At 40.7% G+C, this 27,653-nt stretch overlaps 1 protein-coding gene across 2 annotated transcripts in view; it reads right to left on the bottom strand.

The window, feature by feature from the left end:
• LOC113024921 (FERM domain-containing protein 5-like) overlaps positions 1-27,653 on the bottom strand; it is an 86,147-nt gene that overhangs the window by 17,135 nt on the left and 41,359 nt on the right. For both annotated transcript variants that reach the window (XM_026172228.1, XM_026172232.1), the window contains exons 2-5: positions 6,261-6,365; positions 4,343-4,385; positions 4,141-4,219; positions 1,276-1,373 (exon numbers count right to left, since the gene is read on the bottom strand). In XM_026172228.1, the coding sequence (XP_026028013.1) occupies positions 1,276-1,373; positions 4,141-4,219; positions 4,343-4,385; positions 6,261-6,365 (325 nt within the window). The remainder of the gene's footprint in view (positions 1-1,275; positions 1,374-4,140; positions 4,220-4,342; positions 4,386-6,260; positions 6,366-27,653) is intronic.

Below are 27,653 nucleotides of genomic sequence, written 5' to 3'. Positions count from 1 at the left end.
GGGGACTCTGGCCAATATAGGTCCTTTCAGAGAAATGGTGTCCCTATTGGCGATTACATGTCACCTCAGATGGTGAAAAGTGTGACTCAGTGGTGGAAAATCCTGGTGGAATAGCTCTCATTCCTGGCTTCACAGCCTTCACAGAGCCATCCCACCCCCACCGAAAAAAGAAGACAGACTTAATAAAAAGAGCATAAAAGACACTGTGACTGAAAAAATATTTAAAAAGCATGTAAATCTGCAAAGTTTCTCAGTTTCATCTGAGCTGTTGTTGTGTTTGGTTTGGTTAGGTTAAGAAAAGTAGATCCACCATAAAAATAGGTGCTATGATAACCAGGCTAATGACAGCTAACTTAATTACAGTGCCAGCTGCAAAAGATTGGGGAAGTTTTTTGCCCATGTGATAGTATCAGAGTTGTGATTGTCGTAACTGCTGAGATGTTTTCCAACTCACAAATAAACTGTATACATTGCATTAAGTGTATATTATATATATGTAATGTTTTTAAGCCCCCGCAGATGAACTCTCTTTATCTGGTGTATAAAAATACAATATTTCTAAAGACTGGTGTGGTTGAAACCACATTTGTATTGCAGCCACTCAAGGCTGCTGTTTCTTATTCAAACTGTTATTCTCCCTCTCAAGTGATTATTGCTAAATAATTAAAAGACACAGTTCACCCAAAAAAATTACATTTCTTTTCTGGCCTGTTATTCTGTTTATTCGTCTACATTATTTTAGTGTGAAATGCACAATTTTGTTAATGCATGCGTTCTAAGGCACACTGCGGTTTGTATTATTTACTGTAGGAACATAAAGAGACACAGAGGACATTTAGATTCAGGGAATGTCTGAGAGACAGAATCCTGGCAGCAGAGATGTTTGGTAGTGTGTGTGACAGGGAAACTGTTTCTTAATGCACCTCACCCCTCTGCATGTTGATGAGTCTAACACCCAGAGGAACCAGGAAGTCTTTTTGTCAGAACTCTCAGATTTGGTTTCAAAGCATGTAAACATCTTAAATTAAACTGATGATTTTTTTTTTACATTGAGTTTATCTAAGTTGCTTTTCATACTGTTATTTAAAAAAAAAAAATTTCAGTTCAGCATAAAAACAACAAACTCCGATTCCCTTTGCAAACAACAGTATGAACCCTATGAGTCTTCAGCTTTTAAACACACTCTGCTCACATGTTTGCACACAACCACACAGTGAAATATATGTTTACAGTATGATTAAACATACTCGTCTCAAAAAAGGTTGTTTGTCATACCTTGTAATATATAGGCAGCCAGCAAAGCTGCATCTGATGTCTTGCACAGGAGGCGGCCGTGGTAGAGATCCCTCTTAACCTGCAGGAAGACAAGATATCTGTGGAGTGGAACACAGAGAAACTGATTTGGGTCATTACTCATAGGACGTCTAGATGTTTACAATTTAAAATTAAAGTGCCTTTTGAGGCTGCGTATATAGTATATGGGAAGTCACTGTTAGAAGATGAAATTCTGAGAGTACCAAATAAGAGCTGAGGCTGACTTCTATAAAGTGTTTAGAGTGAAAGACATGATGACAGATTATGACACGAGTGTTTTAAGGCGACTTGAGATTGTATGTCTGTGTTTACTACGAATAAGCAACCTTGTAGACCACAACCACAGTAAAATGTAAAATACATAAATGTAACTTTTGAAACCTTATTAGAATACTTAGGCCTTTTTGTAGCCCATTTTTTAATTCACTTATAACACAATTTATGAGAAAAATGAGTCATCATCTTATGTCCAGGCTTCTAAAATGGACTGGTCATGCATTTAAGAAGGTGAAAATTTATTCTAATTTCACACAGAGCATGAGCATCCATCCATCCTCTGCTGCTTCAGCCTTTCCCAGCTTCTCTACATGTTCATGAAGAGCCTGAAGAGGGTGTGAGACAGAGCACACCCTGGACAGGTCTGGACCAGTCTGTCGCTGGAGTTTCGAGCTTATACATAATCATTTTGGGAATTGAGATTGATTTAAAATATGATTGCAGTTTCATGGACAAACCCTCTGGGTACAACTTCATCTTCTGGTCTCTTCTACAACATCCAAGAATTCCTGTCTGTCATTTTGCTCACCCTAAATTCATTTCATACGGCTGTGATTCTGCTTCTCTCCAAGCAGCAAAGCAATAAATAGCATAGAAGTATTAAGCATTGCTGGGAAAAAGTGTGGTTATTGAGCATTTTACATTACTGAGGTTATTACTTGTTGTCTTCAATGTGTGCAAGTTTCATACAAGGTTCATTTTTATGTAATTTCTACTGCCTTTGCCACCTCATTGCTCACAAAATCTTGCATGGTACCCAAGTTTCTTTTACAATACACAAAAGCAGGATTGCTGTGAAATAACTGGTATTATTTAGATATATTTTTGCTTATCCGCTATGCATTCATTTGTCTGTAAAAGCCTCTAGTCGGAACAGATGGATGAGGATGGAGGGGCTCTGCCTTGCCGGCGCGCTGGTCTATCAAAATGAGCTGGATTGTGAATAAGAGATTTCATTGCATGGCAACCAGTCGAGGGATGTGATTTACAGGGATCTGTGCACTTGGAAGCTCTCCGGCTCACGCCTCACAGCAGTTTGTTCAGCTGTCACAGATGCTGCACGCCATACAGTAGTGGCACAGAGCTTCATGACACCACGGCTTGCACAAAAGGAAACACTCAAATCCTCTCTGCACACAGGCCACTGTGCTGAACTCGGAGTACTCTTACAAATTGAAAAGCGTGGGTTTCTGCCCCTTCATAACCACTTGCCCATTTTAATACTGGACTTTAGATAATTTATAGGGTCATTTTGGCTCATTAATAAAGAGGCCAAGTTGAAACCCATTTTCAACGTTCCCATTAAAATTGCTATTATACTTTCCAGGGTTTTTTTTCCTTAAGCGAATAACAATTTACTGAAAAGGATTCCTTATTTAAAATCAAATAGGATTTCCTAAAAATCTCGTTTAAGTTGCAGTGGTATTATTCATTCTTCCATTTTGTAAAAGCCAGCTACAGAAGCATAAAAAGGCATTATCTGATTGGATTTTATGAGATAAGTAAGGGCAGAAGAAAAAGATGTCTTCCCCACCCCTTTTTGGTTCAATAAAAGTCTCTCTTTGCTGTGGAGACTTTTATTATTTTACATCTGCCATTTAAGTTTGATCTGTGTCAGCATTTCTTAGATTGTTGAGTGTAAGAAGCAAAAAGGTAGACATCTATACACATTTCCTGCTTTAAGTTGTGTTAAAAAGGAATATTCCACACACATATAATAATAATAATAATAATAATAATAATAATAATAATAATAATAATAATAATAATAATAATAATGTAAGCTAACTTGAAGCACAACAAAAGGAACTCAAGTTTGCCCTTCAGTATTTTCTAATGCCCTGAGCTCCAAATAAAACGAGGCTGACACTGCAGTTTTTTTTCATTGTGTGTCTGTAATTTGTTTTTTCTCTCTTTTCTATGAGCGTCATGATTGGCAGTCCCATTTCAGTGTAATGGCAGACGTCTTGACCCTATTCTGAAATTGCAAGTGACAGATCCCCGTGACCTGATAGAAGGAAATTTGCAAGTGAAAATGAGTCGCTCAGTTTTCTTGGTATGCATTAAATCCCCCTTTTTTCTTGCACATCTGGTTTTTATTTGAATTTTTTACATTTGTTAACTATTTATTTTTTCTAGTTTTCCCAGTAGTCAATACAAATGGCTGCAGACAGTGTGACATTAGCATACTTGCTTGTTGTAATGAAGGCATTTAAGTCATGTAGAAATGCAAAACATGACTGTGAAGAGATGTGAACTGGCAGGCAGTTGTAAAAACTGACACCTTACAGTCAAATATCATTTGTTGATGGCATATTTTATTACTGTGTGCACCTCTGCAATGTGTCATTTTGTTTGTATTCGCTCGATTACTGTGCAAAAAGTTCAACTGTTATCTGCAGATGAAAATTAGCTCTAAGCAAATTCAGGTATAAGACATAAAATTATCATATTTTAAACTTCAAAAGGTCTCCCATAGAAGAAGAATATGATATAAATTAACCCCACCTTTTCCCATGTGGAGCCGACTAAGCCATCTTAATGTCTTACCTGGTGATTTCCTCTTTCAGGGCAGCGGGGTCAGGTGGGTAAAACTTGACACGCAAACACATGGTGAATGGAGGCTGGGCTACAAACAGGAGATATATTTCTTTCAGGGGTTTTACTCTAATCAACTCTGGACATCTTGGAAAATGAATAAACCAAAAACAGTATCAACAAACTCATCAGGGATCTCAAACTAAATACTTACATTTCATTTGTTTGGCAATTGACTTTGTAAACTCCAACCAGTGCTGTAGGGAAGAGAAAGAGAAGTAAAGACCTGCACTTTTAACACTGATTCGATATCTGCCAAACTGTCAGTCTGGGGTCTGATTACTCAGCAGCTGAGCATGATGACTTAAAATCTATAGCTGGAAGGCACAGTAGAATTACTCCCATCGCCTCTCCTTCTGTTTGTTTAGACTCCCTCCAATACAGTCACCATGCAGAGAAAAGAAAGACATTTAGAAGATAATCAGGACAGTGCTGCTTTTCTGTTTATTTTGAGCACCAACCATCAAGATTCATTAGTGGTTTTAATCAGTGAGATAATTACAGTTTGACAATGGGGCACGGAAGTCAACACAGGGTAGCCAAAGATGCTATAAAGAAAGGGCGATTGGCTGAGGCAAGGTCGGTTAGTTTTCTGGGGCAATTTTTTTTGAAGATTTTTGTTCTCTACAAGATCTGCCTCCTTGAGATATCAACCTGGTAAATAATGCATGTGTAAAACGCAATGCTGAATAGCCCTCAAGGTATCTCCTATCTTTTCATTGTGTTGAGCTAGAGTTGAAAGATTTACACAAAGATCCAGCAGAAAGTCTTATCATGTCTGACTATCAAATGCAGTCATACATGATGGGAATGGTGATGTGAAATGCTGTACAACAAAGCATCGTTATTCCAGGTTTATTTCTGAATCATCCACTATCTCAGAGCCTATTGGATTGCACATTCTTAGCATTAAATAGCATATGTTTCGCTTATGACTTTGTGTATTTAGAGGCTGTAAAGTAACCGCCATCCAAAAATGGGTGGTTGTTGGATTACTGGTGGAGGCTGAAAAATGTAAAAATATCACCACTGAAGTAAAATACTGAAGTGACCTTTGAGAGTGTAAAAAGAACAAAGCTTTTTAGACCTTTTAAAGAATTTGTAATCTTATTTACAGTTAAAGGTTGAATCATTAAGGAGTCCTCAGTTCAAGCTCTGCAAATCTACCTATCACTGTATCATTTTTCCCTTTAATTCCCATTCACTTCAGTCAAAGAGGTTGGCTTTTTGCCAGCTTTTATTATTAATCTGTAGATCTACCCATCTGTTCAGAATCCTTAAATAGACCCAAATGCTTTCTTATCCTTGCATCAGCTTCCCATTATTTTCTTCAGCGCTTTTAAGATTTATATTTGAATATGGTTATCCTTTAAATCCAGCGTAGCGAATGAATCTCAATGCTGTATAACCTTTTTGAGGCATAAAATGGATTTTTGAGGACAAGGACCCAGCTAACGTGTGCTCACAAATGATCTAAAAGGTGAACAAAACCTCAAATAATGTAAGAAACTTAACAAGAGATAATTATTGCTGGGAAATGTAGATATTAAAAGGTTGGGTTTTATTGACAGAGGGAAATTTTTTTAACTTGTTTTATTTTATTTTTCTATTTGATGGGTTTGTTATGAACAGGGGTGCATATAAGTGGTCCGCAGATTCGCATGCGCTGTCAAAATAAAAAACGCGCACCAGATAAGAAGTTGCAACGCGCGTTTGCGTACATACGATTTTCACGGCACATTCCGCACCACATCTCTGTGCGTTCATCATTTGTTTGAAGCCAGCTCACCTCCTGCAAACACTTTTCGAAGAATACGCGCTTCTTTTGCGGTTCGGGCTCCTTCTGACATTTCTTTGAAGGCGGAGGAGCATCAAAGCAATTGCTTAAAGGAGCTTGCTTCTTCGACATCTTTAAGAGTTCTAAACAAATGTCTGTCCTCCTCCAGAAAATCTTCTGTACACAAACGCGCGTTGCAACTTCTTATCTGGTGCGCGTCTTTTATTTTGACAGCGCATGCGCACCTGCCGACCACTTATGTGCACCCCTGGTTGTGAAGAAGATTCATACTTACTCTCTGCTTGTCTGGGTCAACATATCTGATGCCAAAGTAGTCTTTCTCCAGCAGGTTAAGATGGTGGCAGATGAGGTCAAACAAGTACTGTCCTTTGGCGTCCCGCTGAAAGAGACGTGACATGAGATAGTATTAGAAGATTCAACCAATGTGCCCATTACTGAGGGATATTAAAGTCAGAAGGGTAGGGGAAAGACATGACTGAACAGTCTCCATCCTCCCTCACAGTAGTTGCATACTGGGACACAGTTAATGAACCCCAAGCAGATCAATGTTGTTTACTGTGCACACAAACACGTGGAATCAAAATCTAGACTCCACATTACAGACAGAGCAGCAAACAGCATCATGCATTATAAAATGAAGAGGACATTTAAAGACATAATAATAGTGCCACATCGAGCTGATTTATTTCTGTCTCATCAGGAAGTCAATCTTTTTTTTTCTTTTCTTTTTGAGCCTCTGAAAAGTCAAAACGGCCACCAGAAAATGTTTTAATATTTTACTACCCTCAAGGGAGATATATGAAGGCTATCAAATATTCATATGGAGGCAGCAGCCATCTGTGAACGCTCTGAAACATTACTGCAGCAGAAAAAGTCCCGAAAAAGCAGCAAGACAGTGAGTAGGCTCACTGCAGACTGGAAAGAAGATATAGGCCTTGTCATGCAAAGCAGCCAAAAAATCTAAATTTATGACAATTTTTTTTAGATTTCTTTTTGTTTCTGTGGGCCTGTACTTGACCAAAAGAGTGAAGATGGACTGGAAAGGGGGAGAGATAGACGGGGAGATGAAGTGAAGCAAAGGGCCAGAGGATGAATCAAAGTCAGGTCACTGCATGGAGAAATAAGTCTTAAGTGAATGGTAGACACGCTGAGCCAGGTGTGATATGGGGGAGCCCCAGGATACTGTAACACACACACACACACACACACACACACACACACACACACACACACACACACACACACACACACACACACACACACACACACACACACACACACACACACATATATATCAGATGTGACAGTTAACGTTATTCACTTTTGGAACTAGCAGTTTAACTCAGAGTAAATATGGCTTTACAAAAAGCTGCATGTACCCAATGTGACTCATTGAAAATCTATTTTAGTGAAGTCTTTATTTAGATTTAACTACATCATTAAGACGCATAGCTCCCACTGAATGCAAAATGAACCGTGAGAAGTAATTTGGTGTGTTATAACAGTGCCAACAAAAATCATCTGTGATGGACAACACTGCAATATTTCACCCCTCTTGGGCTTGTAGTATAGACCAAAAGTGATGTTGAGAAAGAAAAGGGAACAGTTACCTTAACTGATTTAAAAAGGGGTTTTCGTGACATACACATGCATTTCACATACACTTCTCCTATGTTGAATGAATGGACTTCAGTCAGCTAGGAGCAATAGGTGTGGTCATGCACTGAAAAATGCAAACGAATTGTGAACATTTATTAGACCACCACCCAGTGTAAGGTTTATATCAGAGCTGCTCTAAACTCACAGTGTTAGTAATTACCAAAATTTTTTTATGTTGCTGTAATGGTTACATCAGTATGCACAATCAATATGATATTTTTAATGCTAAAATTATTGTTATTATCCATTCATATTTAAATTTTCTGTTTTAAAAAAGCAGAACAAATAGTAAAGCAGTAAATCGGGGTTTTTTAAAACACCAAAATTGCATTAATTTACTTGCATTTCAAAGAGGTAAATTAATTTAGTGGTTGAACGTTATGCTTGATTAATTTTTGACTTCTCAGTGAAGTTTGCTGTGCTGGTTGAAATCTGGTTATAAAAGCATGAATTTAGTTTGTTACAGTTTGCCTAAAAATATGTTAAATAAATATATATATTTTTTTACTATTTTTTTACTATACGGGTGGTCCAATAGCACTGTAAATGGAAATTAAGTATATGTGGCAAAAAAAGAGTTTGTATAATTCTAACAAGCTTGAAAGTCAACATTTAGTCTGACCACCTTTATTCTTCAACACAGCCTGAACTTTCTTAGGCAAGCTGTAATTTCTTCAAGTAGTCTACAGGACGTCTCGAAGGACATTCAAAGCTCTTCTTTGGCTATTGCTGCCTTTTGTTTCATTCTATGTCAAGATGATCCCACAGTGATTCAATGATGTTGAAATTCAAGCTCTTAGGACGCCAGTCTATGACTGATAATGTTCCATTGTGTATTTTTATATTCAGGTATTAGGGGTGGGAATCAAGAACCAGTACTTTTAGACGTCCGGCTCCCAGCAGTTCAATTCCTTGGAATTGTTAGCCTGCTTGCCTTTCAATTCCATTCACAGCTCCGGCACAAGTACTACAATCAGCTGACTTCAGTGTGTGTGCTGGAGGAGAAAAATAGTGGTGACATCTACAACGTGGATATGAACATTATTTTTATTTTTATTGCACAAAAGGGTGAGAGCACAATGGTAAAGTGCAAACTGCATCCAGAACAGACACAACTGCATTTAGGGTTGCCAACTCTCTGAAAAATAAATAAGGGACACCTCGTGGCCAGGGCCGGGCGACCCAGTTGTCTTCACCTTTCCCAGTGTGGTGAATTTTCTAGCTCTTTTTTTGTGTGTGAAATTATTTTTTTTTAACCATTTGACTTGAAGTTGATTTAAGTAGATGCATATTCTATTCTTTGTGATATGAACACATGTGAAACAAGTGATCATTTAGCCATTTATTTTTAGCTCAAAATGACAACATTAACACAGTAAAACAGGTCTCTTTCTTAAACAGAAGCCTGTCATGCTTAACTTTTGGGAATATAAGTAAATCTTTCTTTAAAAGAAATAATAGAAAGAAAAACATTCTTGTAACAGTGCACATTTAGTGCATTTAGTACAATTGGCTTCAGCTGAGGTATTATTTCAGCTTTTCTAATGCTAATCAGCTGCTCCCATTTGAAAACCCGCTTGTTCCCATGATTACGCATCTTAACTCATCATCATTATTCATCTATGTATTACTTTTATGTATTAGTCATCAATTTGTTGTAATCATCTATCCTTGCAGTTGTTTATTACACAAAATAAGTTATATTATCACACTTCTGGCCACATAGCGCTGATATTCACTGCACATGCCCATATTAACTTTTTCCAGCCAGGTGTTTTCCTTTTCCCATTCTTCCCTTTCTCTGAGGGGAACAAACATTGCTGCTCTAATGCTGGGCTTACACTGTGCGATTTTTGGCCCATTTTGAGACGATTTTTGAGTAGTGCGACCGATTTGGTGATCAGACCGATTTTGGCCTTCATCGTGCGTCGTGTAATATACGTGGGGTAACGAGAAGTGATTAACACCTCACGACCAGCTCCCGATCATCAATCGCTCGTGAGGGTCTCACCACAGCCGCTCACACTGCTCACGCGCAAACACGTAAACGTCGGTGAAAAAGACGGAGCAGCACAGCTGTGCAGCGCACTATCCACAAGCGATGGAGGCACAACTTGTAGAACTTTGGAAAGCTCATCCGAGCCTTTTCGATGTGGCATCACAAAATTATCACGACCACAACAACCGTGAAAATAGTTGGATTTACACTGCTGCTCAATCACAGCTGCCTGATAAATGTTTTTCATTATCAGTTTAACAAAGTTGATGGTGGTGGTGTGTCTGTGTGAGTGAAAGACAGAGAGGGAGAGCGACAGATTTTCTGTTATAACCTTCATTTTATGGAGGCACAGTGTGAGCACTCAGGTCGCATCGGGCGGTATAGTGTGAGACCCTGCATCGTGACCTATGAACTTCTAACCTCTGCGAGTCAATCGTGCAGTTTGAGCAGGAGCTGAATAACGTGACTGAAAAAATCGCACAGCTTTAGGTGTACTGTCGTCCGAGACTTGCACCGCAGTGTCGGCGTTTGGTTCCCTGTTGGCCATGCTTGTTGTTGTGGTCATCTGTTGTCTTCCGGTATTTTCTCCGCAAGCGACCTTTCCTCGACCAATGAGATGAGCGGTAATCTGAATTGTCATACTCGAATTGTCATAAGTGTGCTGTCAGCTCATTGGTCACAAAGCAGGAGAGGGGCTGGGAATTATGTTTTCAAACAAAGCGTTAATTCCATTAACATTTATAGACTACTTTTGATTCTAGCTCAATACGGGACAAAGTGCGTCCCTTATTAGCTCAATACGGGACGTGTACTTTTGTTTCGAAATACAGGACGATTCCATATTTTAAGGGACGGTTGGCAACCCTAACTGCATTATACTTCCAACACAACTTTGGCTCTTTGCAAGTACTAGCATATACAGCATGCTAACCCTAAGCTAGCCCAGAACCCAGACTGTGTTAAAACTGAGTGAATGCAGACCCACGCCCAGCAACCAGACCCTGAACTTCAACAGGTAACAATGTTTCCATGTTTCTTTATACTGGTTTTTATCTTTGCTTTGTATTCATACTTAAATAGTAGGAGAAAGATTATATATGTGCCTTCATTAGAATAGGGATTTGTGTTGGTGTGTGGGACTGTAGCATATGTAGACAACGTGTTTCATGTAACAACAGATGTAATGAGTAGTGTAACAAATTAATTTCTCCTGCGAGTAGTTAAGTAATGTTCTGCATTACTTTTAGGAAAGTGTTCTGTGTAATATATGTAATACATTACTTTTTTAGTAATTACCCCAACAGGCAAAATACCTCCAACATGCACAAACATTTGACCAAACAGCATGCAATTAATTTGCACAAATGTAATGTCTTTGATATGCTGCTTAGCGATGGTAGTGACTCTCAAAGTGCAGCCAATAAGAACCCAATGAGAATCGATAAGTGATATCGATAATGGGATCGGAATTTCTAAATTCTTATCAATTCGCTTCCCTACCAGTTATGCTTTTACTGCATTGGCAGTGTATTTGGAAACACTGATATCCTTAAAAATCAAACTCTTTGCCATTGAAACACTTTCCAGTTAACAGTAGGATCAAAGTCTGATGGTACTTTTCTGCATTTATAATTGAATCAATTTTGACAACGTTGACAAGAAATGCAGGCTTTGACAGAGTCTCCACCGTGTTCTCTGTTTGCAGACACTCACTGTTATACCTCTCCCTTGATATCCTCACTATATAATAATGGAGATTTATTGCAGTATGTCTTAAAATGTCTCCTTTGAGGCGTATCACCATGGATTGGATGTACAGCAAGGGAATTTTTTTTGCCCCTTGTACACTGTACTGTACATATAGGATATATTTTGTCTTTGTTGTAAAGGACACTATAAAATATCTGACTCTGCCCTTCAGAAGACACAGTGTTCACATAAGTGTCACAAAACTGCAGAGTCAGAGAAAGTCATAGGCAGATATGTGAGAACGGGAGAAAGAGAAGGGAAAGGCAAAACCAAACAGAAAGTGAGATCAAATTAAGAGAGAGGACAAGAACGCAGGGAGACGACGGAGAACAAAGAAGGCCAGATGACTCTGATTAATATGTCTCTATCCAACACCACAATCAATAGGGGATAGGAGAATAACTGCACTGAAGGACTGGTTCATGTGTGAACCACAATCTATGCTCAGGCCTGCTGAGACATATCATGTCGGACAATGTGTGAATCTATGATGAATCCTGTCCACACTTTCATATCACTCAGTATCAGATCAGATTTTTTGAACAGTTTTATTATTTTATTTACTCTGTTTCGTGTGGTGTTCCACTTTAACAAATCTGCCTTGGTTTCTGTCTGAACATGAAGCCTTGCTGACAACATCATTCTCTTCTTTGTGCCAGTGAAGCTACATCACATGCTGAATGCTAAATGACCAGTGTGGCCTGTTCTCTCCTTATTTCATGACAAATTAAGCAGATAAAGAAATCTTGAGATGATTCTAACGGTTGAGCATACATTCGGTGGATGTTCACTAGAACTCTCAATATGAGGTCCAAAGAGATGTTGATACAAGGTAAGGAGGCCATTATGGCCTTTAGGTCTATTATTTTAAGCTTTTTACTTATGTTTTTCAGGTTTAGCCCTTAGTTGAGGATTTTTGTTAGGATTATTATTTTTAGTTATTGTTTAATTGAAACCTAGCTTCTATTAGCTTTTCACATGCATTACCAGATTGCTTGTGTTTTGGTTCATTTTTTTCTAGTTTCCCTGAATGTTAAATGACTGTGCATATGTGTGTCTGGCGTCTGTATTTGTCAGTTTCTTCCTATCTAGTATTGTTACTTGTCTCTAGTGTCTTATGTTTAGCTTTACTTCCTCATGTGTCATTGTCTTTGATTGTTATTGTCTGAGTCTTGTTACCCTGTTGTGTCCACCTCTTCTAATTACTCTCATGTGTTTAAATAGGACTGTTCCAACAGTCTCTGTCTCAGCAAATTCCCTTGTTCCCTTGTATGGCTGTTGTAGAAGTTTGTTTGTTTTTGTGTGTGTGTGCACACGTGCACTTTTCCTCTCATGGTGTTATTTAAATCATCTTAATTAAACAGCTTATTTTTGTTACATCTTATATTCCTCCAAAGTCTGAATTTGTGGCTCCTTAGCGTGCTAATCACGATAGAGCTATTATCAGCTATCATTAGGTCATTGGGAATGGACATATCAGTAATCTAGTATGTTCTTAAAAAGAGAGCATGCACTGACCGCCCAGCAACACTAAAAATCTTTAAAGTCCGCAGTAGACATCTAAATTGGATGATTACAAAATTGTTTCATTGGTTAACAAAAATAACTTCGTAATATTTAGCCAAGTCAAGAATATCTTCGTAGATGTATCGTTGTTAAAGTTTACAGCCAAGTCTTTATGAATGTGAATACAGAGGGTTTATGACAAGGTGCAAACCACTGGTTACAATCATGAACCGGAACGCCACATTACCAGAAAGCATCTAACAAAACCGCCACAGGTTCTTTTTACAAATGAAACCAAGATGAACTTGTATTAACATGATAGGAAGAGGAAGGACAGAGAAGAAAGAACCAGCTCTTCACAGTGGAAATGTATAATGGTGCAAAGCACACTGTAAAAGCAACCCGAGACTTGTTCAAGGGAAACAAATGGGATGTGCTTTAACGGGCAAGTCAGTCCCTTGATTTCAACAAAAGGAAAGCATGCTATGCTATGGTAACTGATCCAAGATGGCGCCGCGTATGGATGCCCTGGTGCTTCAGTGCGTTACTTTTGTCTTGTTTTTGTGCATTTCTTCTGTGTCTGGGCACTCCTCTGGATATTCTTACACCAGAGAAGAGCTCCTTAACTGCAGGACTACAACGCCTGTGGATTTATTTCCAATATTTGTCGCATCTGCGGCAGATTTACTGCTGACTCTGATCAGGAAAGTGAGACGTCGAAAGAGAGGTAAGCGAGCCGGCGTACTCGTGCGTTTGAGGAAACGCGGACTGAGAACGGCCCTTCCTGGGATCTTCCTTTCTAATGTACGCTCACTCTGGAATAAGATAGACGAACTGGCCCTGATGAGAAGCATGAACAGAGACTTTGCCTCCTCCTGTGTCTTATGTTTTACGGAGTCGTGGCTCAGTGAGGACATCCCGGACTGCGCGCTCAAGCTGGAGGGCTTTCATCTGCTGCGCGCGGACCGGCAGGCCGCTCTCTCCGGTAAAACCAAAGGTGGAGGTGTCTGCTTCTACATCAATAGTGGCTGGTGCACAGATGTAACAGTGATTGCTCAGCACGGCTCTCCCTCTCTGGAATATCTTTTTATTCACTGCAAACCGTTTTATTCTCCGCGGGAGTTTGCTTCATTCATCCTGGCCGCTGTTTACATCCCGCCAGACGCGGATGCGCGAGCAGCTCAGTGCGCACTCGCAGAGCAGATTCTCCACACGGAGCGGACATACCCGGACTCTCTCATCATTGCTCTTGGGGACTTTAACAAAGCCAATCTGAGCCATGAGCTTCCGAAATACAAGCAGTATATTAAATGCCCGACCAGAGAGGAGAGGACATTGGACCACTGCTACAGCACGATCAGCGGGGCCTATCGCGCGGTGCCGCGCGCTTCACTCGGACTTTCTGATCACGTCATGATCCACCTAATCCCCGCGTACAGACAGAGGCTGAAGCTCTCCAAACCTGTCGTGAGGACCAAAAAACTGTGGAGCAACGAGGCTGTGGAGGAGCTTCGCACGTGTTTGGAGACCACAGACTGGGACACAATGAAGGCTGCTTCTAACAGCTTGGACGAGTTTACGGACACTGTCACCTCCTATATCCACTTCTGTGAGGACAGCATTGTGCCATCACGCACCAGGGTGAGTTATAACAATGACAAACCCTGGTTTACCCCTAAACTCAAAAAGCTGTGGCTGGAAAAGAGTAAGGCGTTCAGAAGCGGAGACAGGGACTGCTACAGAGAGGCCAAGTACAAGTTCACTAAGGAAGTGGACATTGCCAAACATCAGCACTCTGAGAAGATGCAGCAGCAGATCTCAGAGAATGACTCGGCCTCTGTGTGGAAAGGTTTTAGGAATATAACAAACTACAAGCCTAAAACCCCCCACTCCACTGATGACTTGCTCTTGGCCAACACCCTCAACGACTTCTACTGTCGTTTTGACGAGCCATCGGGCAGCCTTCACACCTCCAACGACCCCAACAATAGAGGCACTTTGGACACTCATTCCCCCACCTCTCCCCCCTCCATAGAGCCATCACCACCTTCAAACTGTTCACCTACAACACCCCCCTCCTCACCCCACACAAAAGAGGATTTCACACCACCTCCTCCGACCACAACTCTTCATATTCATGAAGCAGATGTGAGGAAGCAGTTTAAGAACCTGAATGCTCGGAAAGCTCCCGGCCCAGACGGTGTGTCTCCTGCCACCCTCAGACACTGTGCAAACGAGCTGGCCCCAGTGTTTTCTGGCATCTTCAACTCCTCACTGCAGGCATGTCATGTGCCTGCCTGCTTCAAGTCCTCTACCATAATCCCTGTCCCCAAGAAACCTAGGATCACTGGACTAAATGACTACAGACCCGTGGCTCTGACATCTGTGGTCATGAAGTCATTTGAGCGCCTAGTTCTCTCCCATCTCAAGACCCTCACGGCCCCCCTCCTGGACCCCCTGCAGTTTGCATATAGAGCCAACAGGTCTGTAGACGACGCCATCAACATGGCCCTACACTTCATCCTGCAGCATCTGGACTCCCCAGGAACCTACGCCAGGATCCTGTTTGTGGACTTCAGCTCTGCCTTCAACACCATCCTTCCAGACCATCTCCGAGGCAAGCTTTCCCAGATGAATGTGCCTGATCCCATCTGCCGGTGGATCACTGACTTCCTGACGGACAGGAAGCAGCACGTGAGGCTGGGGAAGAATGTCTCGGACTCCCGGACCATCAGCACCGGCTCCCCTCAGGGCTGTGTTCTTTCTCCTCTGCTCTTCTCCCTGTACACCAACTGCTGCACCTCCACCCACCAGTCTGTCAAGCTAATCAAGTTCGCAGATGACACCACCGTCATTGGGCTCATCTCTGACGGGGATGAGTCTGCCTACAGGAGGGAGGTTGAACGTCTGGTGTCCTGGTGCAGCCACAACAACCTGGTGCTGAATGCCCAGAAGACAGTGGAGATTATTGTGGACTTCAGGAAGCACACAGGCCCACTCCCCCCCATCATCCTGACTGACACCCCCATCACCTCTGTGGACTCATTCCGCTTCCTGGGTACCACCATCACCCAGGACCTGAAGTGGGAGCCCACCATCACCTCCGTCATCAAGAAAGCCCAGCAGAGGATGTACTTCCTGAGGCAGCTGAAGAAATTCAACCTGCCAACACGGACGATGATGCAATTCTACACTGCAATCATCGAGTCCATCCTCACCTCCTCCATCACCGTGTGGTACGCTGGAGCCACTATCAGGGACAAACAGAGACTGCAGCGTGTTGTGCGCTCTGCTGAGAAGGTGATTGGCTGCAGACTCCCATCTCTGCAGGACCTGCACACCTCCAGGACACTGCGGCGTGCAGCCCGGATCTCAGCTGACCCTTCTCACCCTGGACACAGTCTGTTTGACCTGCTCCCCTCAGGCAGGAGGCTCCGGTCCATTCGCACCAGAACCTCTCGCCACAAGAACAGTTTCTTCCCCTCTGCTGTTGGACACATGAACAATAACCACATGACTGTCCCCGCCACTCACACATGACCCTACGCTGTGTCACTGCATCACCACCTGCACTCATGTATGGTGATCAGGTGGTGATCAGTGTCTGGCACTGATCACCACCTGCACTCATGTATATATCCTTCTACGTAGCACTCTTAATTCTTATTCTCATGTATATATCTCATGTATATCTCATGCACATATCTTTCTTTCTACATAGCACTTTAATTCTTATTGTTTGCACTGAAGCACCGCAGCAAATTCCTAATGTTGTAAACCTCAACATCTGGCAATAAACCCATTCTGAATGTATTCAGTTACTGAAGGCACCACTTCAAAGGAGAAAACAACATTTGGTGTCCATGGACACTAGACAGCCAGTCAACGACTGCAAAGGATTTTCATCAAGTATTAAAAACATTCCTTACATGTAAACATATGCTAGTTTATTTGAAAATGGGTGATTATGTATTAGAATTATTGCGATTCCTAAACACTTGATGCAATGCTTTTGTAAAGCCCTTGAATTGTCTGATTTAAAATCCACTGTGGCGAAGACAAAATTACAATTAATTTGTCAGTTAATTCAGAACAGTCTTTACGAAATGAATCTATAATGAAAAATCTGCCGCAAGAAATAACTTAGAAGCATGCAATTAATACGTGTTTTTAATGAAGTATTTGATCCATTCTTTAGCAAACACCAAAGCACAACCTAACATGAATCATGTTTAGTTGTGTCAAGATGTGCACTTACTAGACCTTTCCCAGGATGCACCAGGCTGACTCTCCATCTCCTCTGTCAGTGTGTCTGTATGTCATTGTCATGACAGACACCCAGACTCACCAGGACAAGCCTGCTGACCAGCCCAGGAGCAAAAATAGAAAGGCGCATCCCTCTTGCTCTCTCTCACACACACATGCACAAACACGCACACACACGCACATTCACTGTTATAATGGATGGTGATACACCTGTGAAACCTCTAAATCCACAGCATTTTCAGAGCCTGTACCTCCCACTCGCTCCATCTGCTTAGCTCTGTAGTGTAAACTATGCAATCCCACTTAATCACTATGCTATGCTAATATGTGCACTCGAGTGTTAGTATATGCCATATCTTAGTGTGTGTGTGTGTGTCTGCCTGTGTTTCCCTGTGTGTGTGAGTGAGTAACTGATGGTCAATATCCATACAAGTTATGAAACAACAAAAGAAGAAGCAGGATGATTTGTCTCTGTCCAACACTTTAGAATATAAATGAAGAGGAATGAAAGATAATTGCAAAAGCCATTCATCAAGATTACTAGTCTTCCGAGAAAATATTTCCTCACTTGGGTAAGCAAGCAGACGTGCTTTTTATAGCTGCAGCAGAGGTAAACACATACAGTACATGTTCTACAATGGTTTCAGTGTCTCTTACAGCACATTTTAAGTGGTTTGACTAAGTAAAGAACTTCTGACCTTGATTTTCCTGTTGTGCATTATGATATAATCCTGTTGTCCCTAGTAATTTACCTGACTCTGCACTGTGATGCAGTTTGTATTACTGAAATCAAAGCACACTGTAACTTTGTCCTGTGCTCATTATTTGCTTTGACTAAACTATGTAGGATAAAGCACCAGAATAAAACTGCCCATAGGCAGCTGACCAAACACTTGTAATGTATGGATGGTGTTGTGTTCCATACTAATAAGATTCACTGAACTTCAGTAAGGTTTCACTTGCTCCACTGGGAGACAAAGACTGAAACATTATCGATCTGAAGTTAAGTGTTCTTCAACATCCTTAAACTCAGAGTTAAGCAGCAATACACTGTTGGCTACAGGGAGGAAATGCTATATGTTTCTAGTTAAAGCACAGTTTTATTGTTTTTGAGTAGATAAACTGCAGCTCTGTTATGTGGTTTGTGGTCATGTGATTTCATTGTGGGAATTGCTTCTCTCACTGCTTTCTCTCCTTTGGTTTTACTGCTGTGGAGGAAATAATTGGATCTGTGCTATATTTGGATTAAAACCCTTTTATAGTCAAAACATCATGAAACTTTGAAATATAATAACCTGCTATTAAGATAAACAGACACACATTTAAGACCTTGTACAAGAGGCTTTGTAGTGAGATTGTCTTTTGTTTTATATTCAACATAAGGACTGAAAAAAGGCCTTGGTAACGAAGTCTGTTATGCATCCTCTTTTTCAAGATTTAACACTCATGAAGTTTATAGTAATTGGGCTTTAAAAACAGAGTTATTAAGTTCTCTTAATTGGTAATGCCACATAACATTACACATCACACAGAGTAAATATCATTGCTGCCATATCATCCCATTGAACTGCAGAGAATTAGACATATTAATTAGTTAAATCTAACCCTCTTTCATTGACATACAGGGAGTGCAGAATTATTAGGCAAGTTGTATTTTTGAGGAATAATTTTATTATTGAACAACAACCATGTTCTCAATGAACCCAAAAAACTCATTAATATCAAAGCTGAATGTTTTTGGAAGTAGTTTTTAGTTTGTTTTTAGTTTTAGCTATTTTAGGGGGATATCTGTGTGTGCAGGTGACTATTACTGTGCATAATTATTAGGCAACTTAACAAAAAACAAATATATATCCATTTCAATTATTTATTTTTACCAGTGAAACCAATATAACATCTCCACATTCACAAATATACATTTCTGACATTCAAAAACAAAACAAAAACAAATCAGCGACCAATATAGCCACCTTTCTTTGCAAGGACCCTCAAAAGCCTGCCATCCATGGATTCTGTCAGTGTTTTGATCTGTTCACCATCAACATTGCGTGCAGCAGCAACCACAGCCTCCCAGACACTGTTCAGAGAGGTGTACTGTTTTCCCTCCTTGTAAATCTCACATTTGATGATGGACCACAGGTTCTCAATGGGGTTCAGATCAGGTGAACAAGGAGGCCATGTCATTAGTTTTTCTTCTTTTATACCCTTTCTTGCCAGCCACGCTGTGGAGTACTTGGATGCGTGTGATGGAGCATTGTCCTGCATGAAAATCATGTTTTTCTTGAAGGATGCAGACTTCTTCCTGTACCACTGCTTGAAGAAGGTGTCTTCCAGAAACTGGCAGTAGGACTGGGAGTTGAGCTTGGCTCCATCCTCAACCCGAAAAGGCCCCACAAGCTCATCTTTGATGATACCAGCCCAAACCAGTACTCCACCTCCACCTTGCTGGCGTCTGAGTCGGACTGGAGCTCTCTGCCCATTACCAATCCAGCCACGGGCCCATCCATCTGGCCCATCAAGACTCACTCTCATTTCATCAGTCCATAAAACCTTAGAAAAACCAGTCTTGAGATATTTCTTGGCCCAGTCTTGACGTTTCAGCTTGTGTGTCTTGTTCAGTGGTGCTCGTCTTTCAGCCTTTCTTACCTTGGCCATGTCTCTGAGTATTGCACACCTTGTGCTTTTGGACATTCCAGTGATGTTGCAGCTCTGAAATATGGCCAAACTGGTGGCAAGTGGCATCTTGGCAGCTGCACGCTTTACTTTTCTCAGTTCATGGGCAGTTATTTTGCGCCTTGGTTTTTCCACACGCTTCTTGCGACCCTGTTGACTATTTTGAATGAAACGCTTGATTGTTCGATGATCACGCTTCAGAAGCTTTGCAATTTTGAGACTGCTGCATCCCTCTGCAAGATATCTCACTATTTTTGACTTTTCTGAGCCTGTCAAGTCCTTCTTTTGACCCATTTTGCCAAAGGAAAGGAAGTTGCCTAATAATTATGCACACCTGATATAGGGTGTTGATGTCATTAGACCACACCCCTTCTCATTACAGAGATGCACATCACCTAATATGCTTAATTGGTAGTAGGCTTTCGAGCCTATACAGCTTGGAGTAAGACAACATCCATGAAGAGGATGATGTGGACAAAATTTGCCTAATAATTCTGCACTCCCTGTACAGTTGCTAACACACTTCATACTTTTCTTAAGTGGCTGAAATGACATGAATACATTTATTTCCTGTAGCTAAAATGGCAACCAGACTGCTTGCATGCCTTTGTGGGGCAATCGTGCTTGGACAGTCTCGGTCGTTGTGTCCTTGGGCAAGACACTTCACCCGTTGCCAACTGGTGGTGGTCAGAGGGCCCGGTGGCGCCAGTGTCCGGCAGCCTCGCCTCTGTCAGTGCGCCCCAGGGTGGCTGTGGCTACAATGTAGCTTGCCATCACCAGTGTGTGAATGTGTGTGTGAATGGGTGGATGACTGGTTGTGTAAAGCGCTTTGGGGTCCTTGGGGACTAGTAAAGCGCTATATAAAATACAGGCCATTTACCATTTGTGCAAGTCAAGTATCGAAATGTGGCTGAAGTAAAATGCTCCGGTAATTTTACCACATCCTCTGTCAGCAGCCACTCTGAAATATCTTTTCTATTATTGTCCAGTTGATGTCTCTCATGCAAGTATATTTTGGGTTGAGATCAGGAGTTCTCAACGTTTTGAGTGTCAATTAAGGGAGCCATCATATAACTGACTGCTTCACCGACTTTGCTTTTATTGTAGTGTTTGTCATATATCTGCTCAGAAGGTGATGATTTCTGTGGTAATTGTTGTAACTGTAGTGTTTTTTTTGTTATATTTCTTTACAGCAGCTGTGTATTTCAGCATTTAAAGGTTCAGTCTGTTAGATATTGAATTGAAGAGAATCCCCCTTTCTTTTGCTCTGTTCCTATATAATGGTATGATATTGATAAAAACTATAGATTAATAGTCCACTCTTTTCTTATTAAGTACATGAGTAAAGTTTAACACTAGCCCACAGGTCGCACATTGAGAACCCTGGGGTTAGACTGTTAGAATTAAATTTGCTTTATAGCAAATTTACAGACAAAAAAAGCATAAAAACTAATCACACATATTCATTAAAACCACTTTCCTAGAATAACTCTACTTTCTAAAGGTTTAGGCCTTAAATATGTTTTCTTTATACTGTGATGTACAGTGTATGATCAGTTAAAATGAGTACATATATGAGTATATATTATTAATTATTTAATTAATTAATTATGTGTGTATTTTTGTGCCGATAAAGTAGCTCGGGCTAATATTATCCTGTCAGCTTACATTAAATTCACTGAAAAAATCATTAAGCTTTGGCATTTGATTTCACTGGTCTTCCCTGATCAGAATAAATGAATGGCCTAGAGGTTCTGTTCCCCAACACTTGCATGTGTGCTTGCTCAGGTGTATTTGAGAGTGCCTGCAACCTCAGGTATAATTTAATGTAAGAGATCAAATAATCTTAACAACCATCTCATGAATATGGATTTTATGCGAGCCAAGGGGAACATTCAAGACTTGTGATAAATCACAAAAAAGCAGACAGAGATCTGTAGACCAAAACCAGTTTTTATGGTCACAGAAATCAACTTTTGAGTTCTAGAAAAGATGAGGATCAGAAAAAGGATTTTCTTTTGCCTCTTATATAACTCAAAAATTGAGGAGAAGACTATGCACACTGTTCTTACAGGTGAAAATTGCCTTTCCCGCTTTTTAGAAAGAAGTCCACTGAGTATGCTCCATTTATCAGTCCTCCCAGAGAAAGCTTTAGTTGGATCGAGACAGACTGGCTTCAGATTCAAGACTCACATTCAGTGCCTTTGAGGAACGATGGATTAGCTCTTTGCTCTTGGGAAGACACTCAAGCAGTTATGGGAATTTGCTAATCCAGTCTTTGTGCACTTACTAAAGCTTATGACAGCATCCTTCAGGATGTATAGTTGAAGATGTACAGCAGGAACATAGGGTAGAAAGACCACAGCGCTGAGCCATTTGATCTTTGCTATGTTTTGTCTGCGAATGTCATGGTTACAATTTTTATTTTATAGTGATGATAAACTAGTTCTTACTGGTTTCATCACAGTGTCATTACACAAATGGGTTTGATAGTTTTAATAACTGAAATAAAATTTAGCCTATACTTCAGTGAATGAGGTTAAATGAAGTGCATGACTAAATCTGACCACATGCAAGCGTTTTAACCTTCACAAGGCTCATGAATGCTGGCTAACATCTGAAACAATGAGATTTCAAATACAAGCAGCTGACCTCAAAAACTGCACATCCTAATTCTTCCATGGTGAGTCCTGGAGGAGTGGGATTAAGTTTGGCTAAAGTACACTAACCCGTTTTAGGCTCAGCTCAAACTCATATAAATCTGGGAAAGCTGAATGAATTATTTGTGGCAATAGCAGTAAACTTATGAGTAATAAGAATCATAGCATTTTACATATATACATGTTCATGTATGTATCGGGGTTCTTATGAGATGCGTTGTGATAAGTGTAGTAGCATGGGCATGTGTGCACTGTGACTTCTGGGTAAATTAGATTAGTGCAGACCTGCCACAGGGAGAGGAATGTATTAAACAAGCAGAGGCCCGTAAGTGCTTTATGAAGGCACGCGCCGTGTTTCATCACAGCTACAATAAAAGTGATAAACGGGGAGATGGAAATAACCCAGACTGGGGCCAAATGATCACTGTGCTCCTTTAGTGGGAGCATCAACAGCAGCAGCACGCCGCTCTCTCAGCATGGCCAGGCCTTGCATTAGATTAATTATTGAGAGGGGTTCCATATCAGCTTGGGAAACACCACATCAATAAATAATGGTGTCATTTTAAGCTAGAGGATGGAAATTGCAACAACTGTGGGAATAGTTTTGAAAAAATTACTGCTTATAATAGCGTCTGGTAAAAGTGGTGCTTGACAACGTTTTGTTCCAGTTTTGCAACGCCACACAGCTCTCAGCTTTAGGTTAGCAGACGATTAAATGGAAGTATGGTTCACGGTGGTCTCAAACGTTGCCTGCTTCTTTGGAGCTCAACAACAAAGTTAATATTTAGCATATCTCAAAGCTCCACTGCATGATCTTTACGCTGATTTTTGCTGTTCTTTAAGAAGCTGTCCCTAAAGCTGCAAGCCTGTAAATGGCTTAGTATAATCTTATGATATGGTAATGTGTACTTTCCATATTCTACAGAGCGAAAGACTGTAGTGGATGTTCCTGTCAGTCAACGGCTGTTTGGTAAGAAGATTTACACTCAACATGCCTTCACTGGCAATCTCAGGGAAGAAATAAATCAGCTATATTGCAATGGCTTTTGCAGAAAGAAAGAAAGTGACTCGTGTATATTCTGAACATACACGAGTTACTTTAAATAAATAGACAACAGGCACCAGCACCATGGTGATGTAATAGTACTACTATACATTTAAATAACCTGGTGATGATGTGCACTGTATATTATACTAGGTTTCATTAAGCTTCTCTGTATGTTTGCTTAGTATATCTTACATTACTTAAATAAATAGGCTGTCTCCATAACAGCTGTAGTCACCCAGCTGTTTGATCTAGCTGCATAATTCATGGACGCATATGAGAGCAGTATTAAAGAACAGTATTTATTTATCCCTGACATCTTGCACGAATAGCCTCTTTGAAAGTGCATAATCTAAAAGTATAGCTAAGGATTTGTATCAGAACTCAATGGATCCAAACTCAAGACTCAAAACATCACTTTTCTTTCTCAGCAGCATGATTAAAAAGAGCATGGAATTCTTCTCTGAATTCAGTAGAGCTCAACTAAAAGCACAAGGCTATGCAGACCCGTGCTGACACTGGAAAAAAGAAAGTAGACACACTGAATAAAACCGTACTCAATGGCATTTCTATGGGGATGACTCACACCACTTCTTGTAGATAAAGCTCTCTCATTTCCATGTATTTTCCCCCAAATTGCATGAGACTGGGTCTTTATTTTCCTCTACAGCCATTAATTTACTGGTGATTCATTCTTGCTGCATAGCACAGTGACACTACTTTAAATTGCTCAGAATATATTGCTCGTCCTCAGATTTAATCTCAGTTCAACACAAGAAAAACACAGTGAGTATGAAGTCATGTTAGGAGAGGGACTTTTTGACATGAGTAAAGTGACTCATTTTGAGCTGAACATTTCAATTAAATCTTAGCTTTTAGAACAGGATTCGTGAAAAATAGCTTTTTTCATGAAAAAAATATGGGTGATTCACAGTATAAACTCTCATGATCAAATCATTAAAACGTTGAAAACATATTAACAACTAGGGATAACCTTATCACCACCTACCTAATGCTATGTAAGTGCCCATTTCTTTGGTTTTGCTGCCCAAACAGTTATTGAGGCATGGACTACACTAGACCCCTTAAGATGTACTGTGGTACCTTGCACCACGATATTAATACGTTATCCTTTAAATTTCAAGATAGGGATTCCATGGATTGGACTTTTTTGTCCAGATCTAGAGAATTTGGAGGTCAAGTCAACATCTCAAAGTCATTGTTGGAGAATTCAAACCATTCTTGAACCATTCCTCTTACTTTGCGGCAGAGCACAAAGAGGGGACAGCCATGAATGAAAGGGTCTGCAGCGTGTCAAAACAACATCCACATGTATGGGAGAACCCAAGGTTTCCCAGCAGAACATTACCCGAAGCATCACACTGCCCGCCAGCTTACATTCCTCCCATAATGCATCCTGTTGCCAGCTGTTCCTCAGGTAAGTGACACCAGGCCATCCACATGATAGAAAAGAAAACATGATTCATCAGACCAGGCCACCTGCTTCAATAGCTCCGTGGGCCAGTTCTGATGCACACATGGCAACCATTGGTGAACACGAGTCAGCATAGGCACCCTGTCTGCAGGTATACAGCCCCAAACGCAACAAACTGCACTGTGCATTCTGACAGCTTTCTATCAGAACGCGCATGAACTTTTTCTGCTATTTGAGCTACAATAACTCGTCTGTTGGATCAGACCAGCCATTTCTCCCTACGCGCATAAATGACCCTTGGCTGCCCAAGAACCTGTCACGGGTTCACCAGTGTTCCTTCCTAGGACCACTTTTGATGGATAGTAATGCCTACAGAGAGCTGCACTTTGGGAAATGCTCCGACACAGTCATCAAACCATCACAATTTAGCGCTTGTGAAACTCGGTGAAATCTTTAAGCTAGCCCATTTTTCTTGCTTCTAACAAATCAACTTTGAGGACAGAATGTTCACTTGCTCCCTAATATGTCTCACTCACTAACAGGTGCTATAATGAAAAGATAATCAGTGTCATTTGCTTCACCTGTCAGTGGTCATACTGTTATGCCTGATCAGTATATAGTCTTTTTTTCAAATGGACAACCAAATAAAAGGATACACGTACACGCACACCCACACACACACACACACACGCTCACACACACACACACACACACACACACACAAACAAAAAAGGTGGTTGGTGATTCAGGAAAGAACAGATAAGTCTGAATAAAAGCCAACAAAGAAAAATCTACAGAAAAAAAATCCAAAACTAACAAAAGCAAGAGGAGGTTATGCGGGGAATTACAGGAAAGATAAACAGCCGAAAAGACAAACTGACAACTGACAAGGCAACACACAGAGTAACTACACAAGAGGAGCACACTAGAGGTGATATTAATGAGGGCAGAGGTGACAATCGAAAAAGTGAGAAAAATAAACCCAACGAGAGGAAGCAAAACAAACACAGACACACAAGCCAGTGTTTAATGGAAACAAGCAAAAAAAGACGCGGCAGTGACCATGATGCAGTGTCTGGTTTTTGATAAGCATAAACATTTTGTAGGCAAAGCTGTGAGTCACAAGGTATAATTCAGCAAGAAACAATCACTGAATTTAAAATTCTGCTAATGAAGGGTGTAAGGAAGCAAAAGAGTGGCTGTTAACTATGGTGCCACACTGTGACAACAGCTATGGCAGTGAATATGATGATTTGACTGGCCTCTTTTCCTTGGCAACCCAGAGTTGACCATTATAAAATAGACCAGCCTGCCATTCCAAATTGATGGGCACAGCATGATTGTTCAGAATATTAGTCACCTTTTCTTATTCTTAACAATGTGGTTGAATAGATTAGGGCTCTAAATGAATGGATTCGTTTAAGGTTTAGAATAAACAACACCCTTTCAAGTTCATTATGATGATGGCGCGGACGACCAACCCACGCAAAGAGTTCAGTGGGTGTTTTATTCATCAGAAAAAGAGAATAACTAACAATATAATGTAGGGTGATGTAACCCTGTTAAAGCAAAAATTTATATACAATGTAGTGTCAATCTGTGAGACACTAACATGCTATGACATTGCTTGACTACAGTTTAATACACATATTTTATTTTCTCACTCATATGCCCCTAAAACAACCCTCAGCTGCAAGGGGAAAAGACAGTGATCCTCTTAAAAAGATGTTCACTGTCAGCAGGCTGCCATCTTTATTGCCCTTGAAGTGGCCCAGTGGGACTGAACAATGCTGGGACTGTTCGCAATCACTCCTCGGCTTGGTCTTATAAATCCTTTCTTGTTTGGGTAGAGGTTCGAGCTCCTGGGGCCTTCATTAAAGAGATGCCACAGTGGAGAAGTGTCCCTGAGATCAGGAAACCCATAAGAATTATTAGGACAACCATACTCAGTGTACGCTATTGCTTAAACATGCTGTTAGTGGAAGACGGAAGAGGGGGAGAGAGAGTTTTGGACAGAGAGATAAAAGGCTATGTGGAAAACGCAGGATAGTGCAGGATATAAAAAGGAAAAGAAATAAATAGAGGGAAGCCAGTACAAAAAGAAAGACAACCTTCACAGATGTCTTGTAGCCCCAGCTGAGCAGTCTCTCTGTCTTTTCTCTTAGAAAAATCTTGTGATGTGCATGAGATGAAAACAAGCCAAACCACAGAGCACCTGTTTTTTCGTCCTTCCTTTAACCTCTGATTCAAAGCACTGAGCACTGCTCTCACAATAAAGCCTGACACAATCTCAAAACTTTGGCTGAAAGTTAAAAAGTTTAATTACAAGTGTCCAATCTTATATTTTCAATATTCCATATTTCAGACCAGATAGGCAAACAAAACATGGTGACGTGTACCATAAACAGCGGCCAACCTTCTTGAAATAGGCTGCATTTCAAAATAATATTCATGTTCACGGCTAACACCTGGGCTTTGTAGCTGGCAACAGTTCAGCTCTGCTATATACACAGTAATTTGTGTGGGAGAAATGCTTTACATACAGTATGCTCTATAGCAGTGGTTCTTAACCTGGGTTCGATCGAACCCTAGGGGTTCAGTGACTCAGTCTCAGGGGTTCGGCAGAGCCTCCGCCATGACATGCATGGCTCATTTTGTGCACCAGTAAAAAAAAA

This window comes from Astatotilapia calliptera, chromosome 1, assembly GCF_900246225.1.
Source record: "Astatotilapia calliptera chromosome 1, fAstCal1.2, whole genome shotgun sequence".
Lineage (NCBI taxonomy): Eukaryota > Metazoa > Chordata > Actinopteri > Cichliformes > Cichlidae > Astatotilapia > Astatotilapia calliptera.
This window is presented reverse-complemented; position numbering and strand designations above follow the sequence as displayed.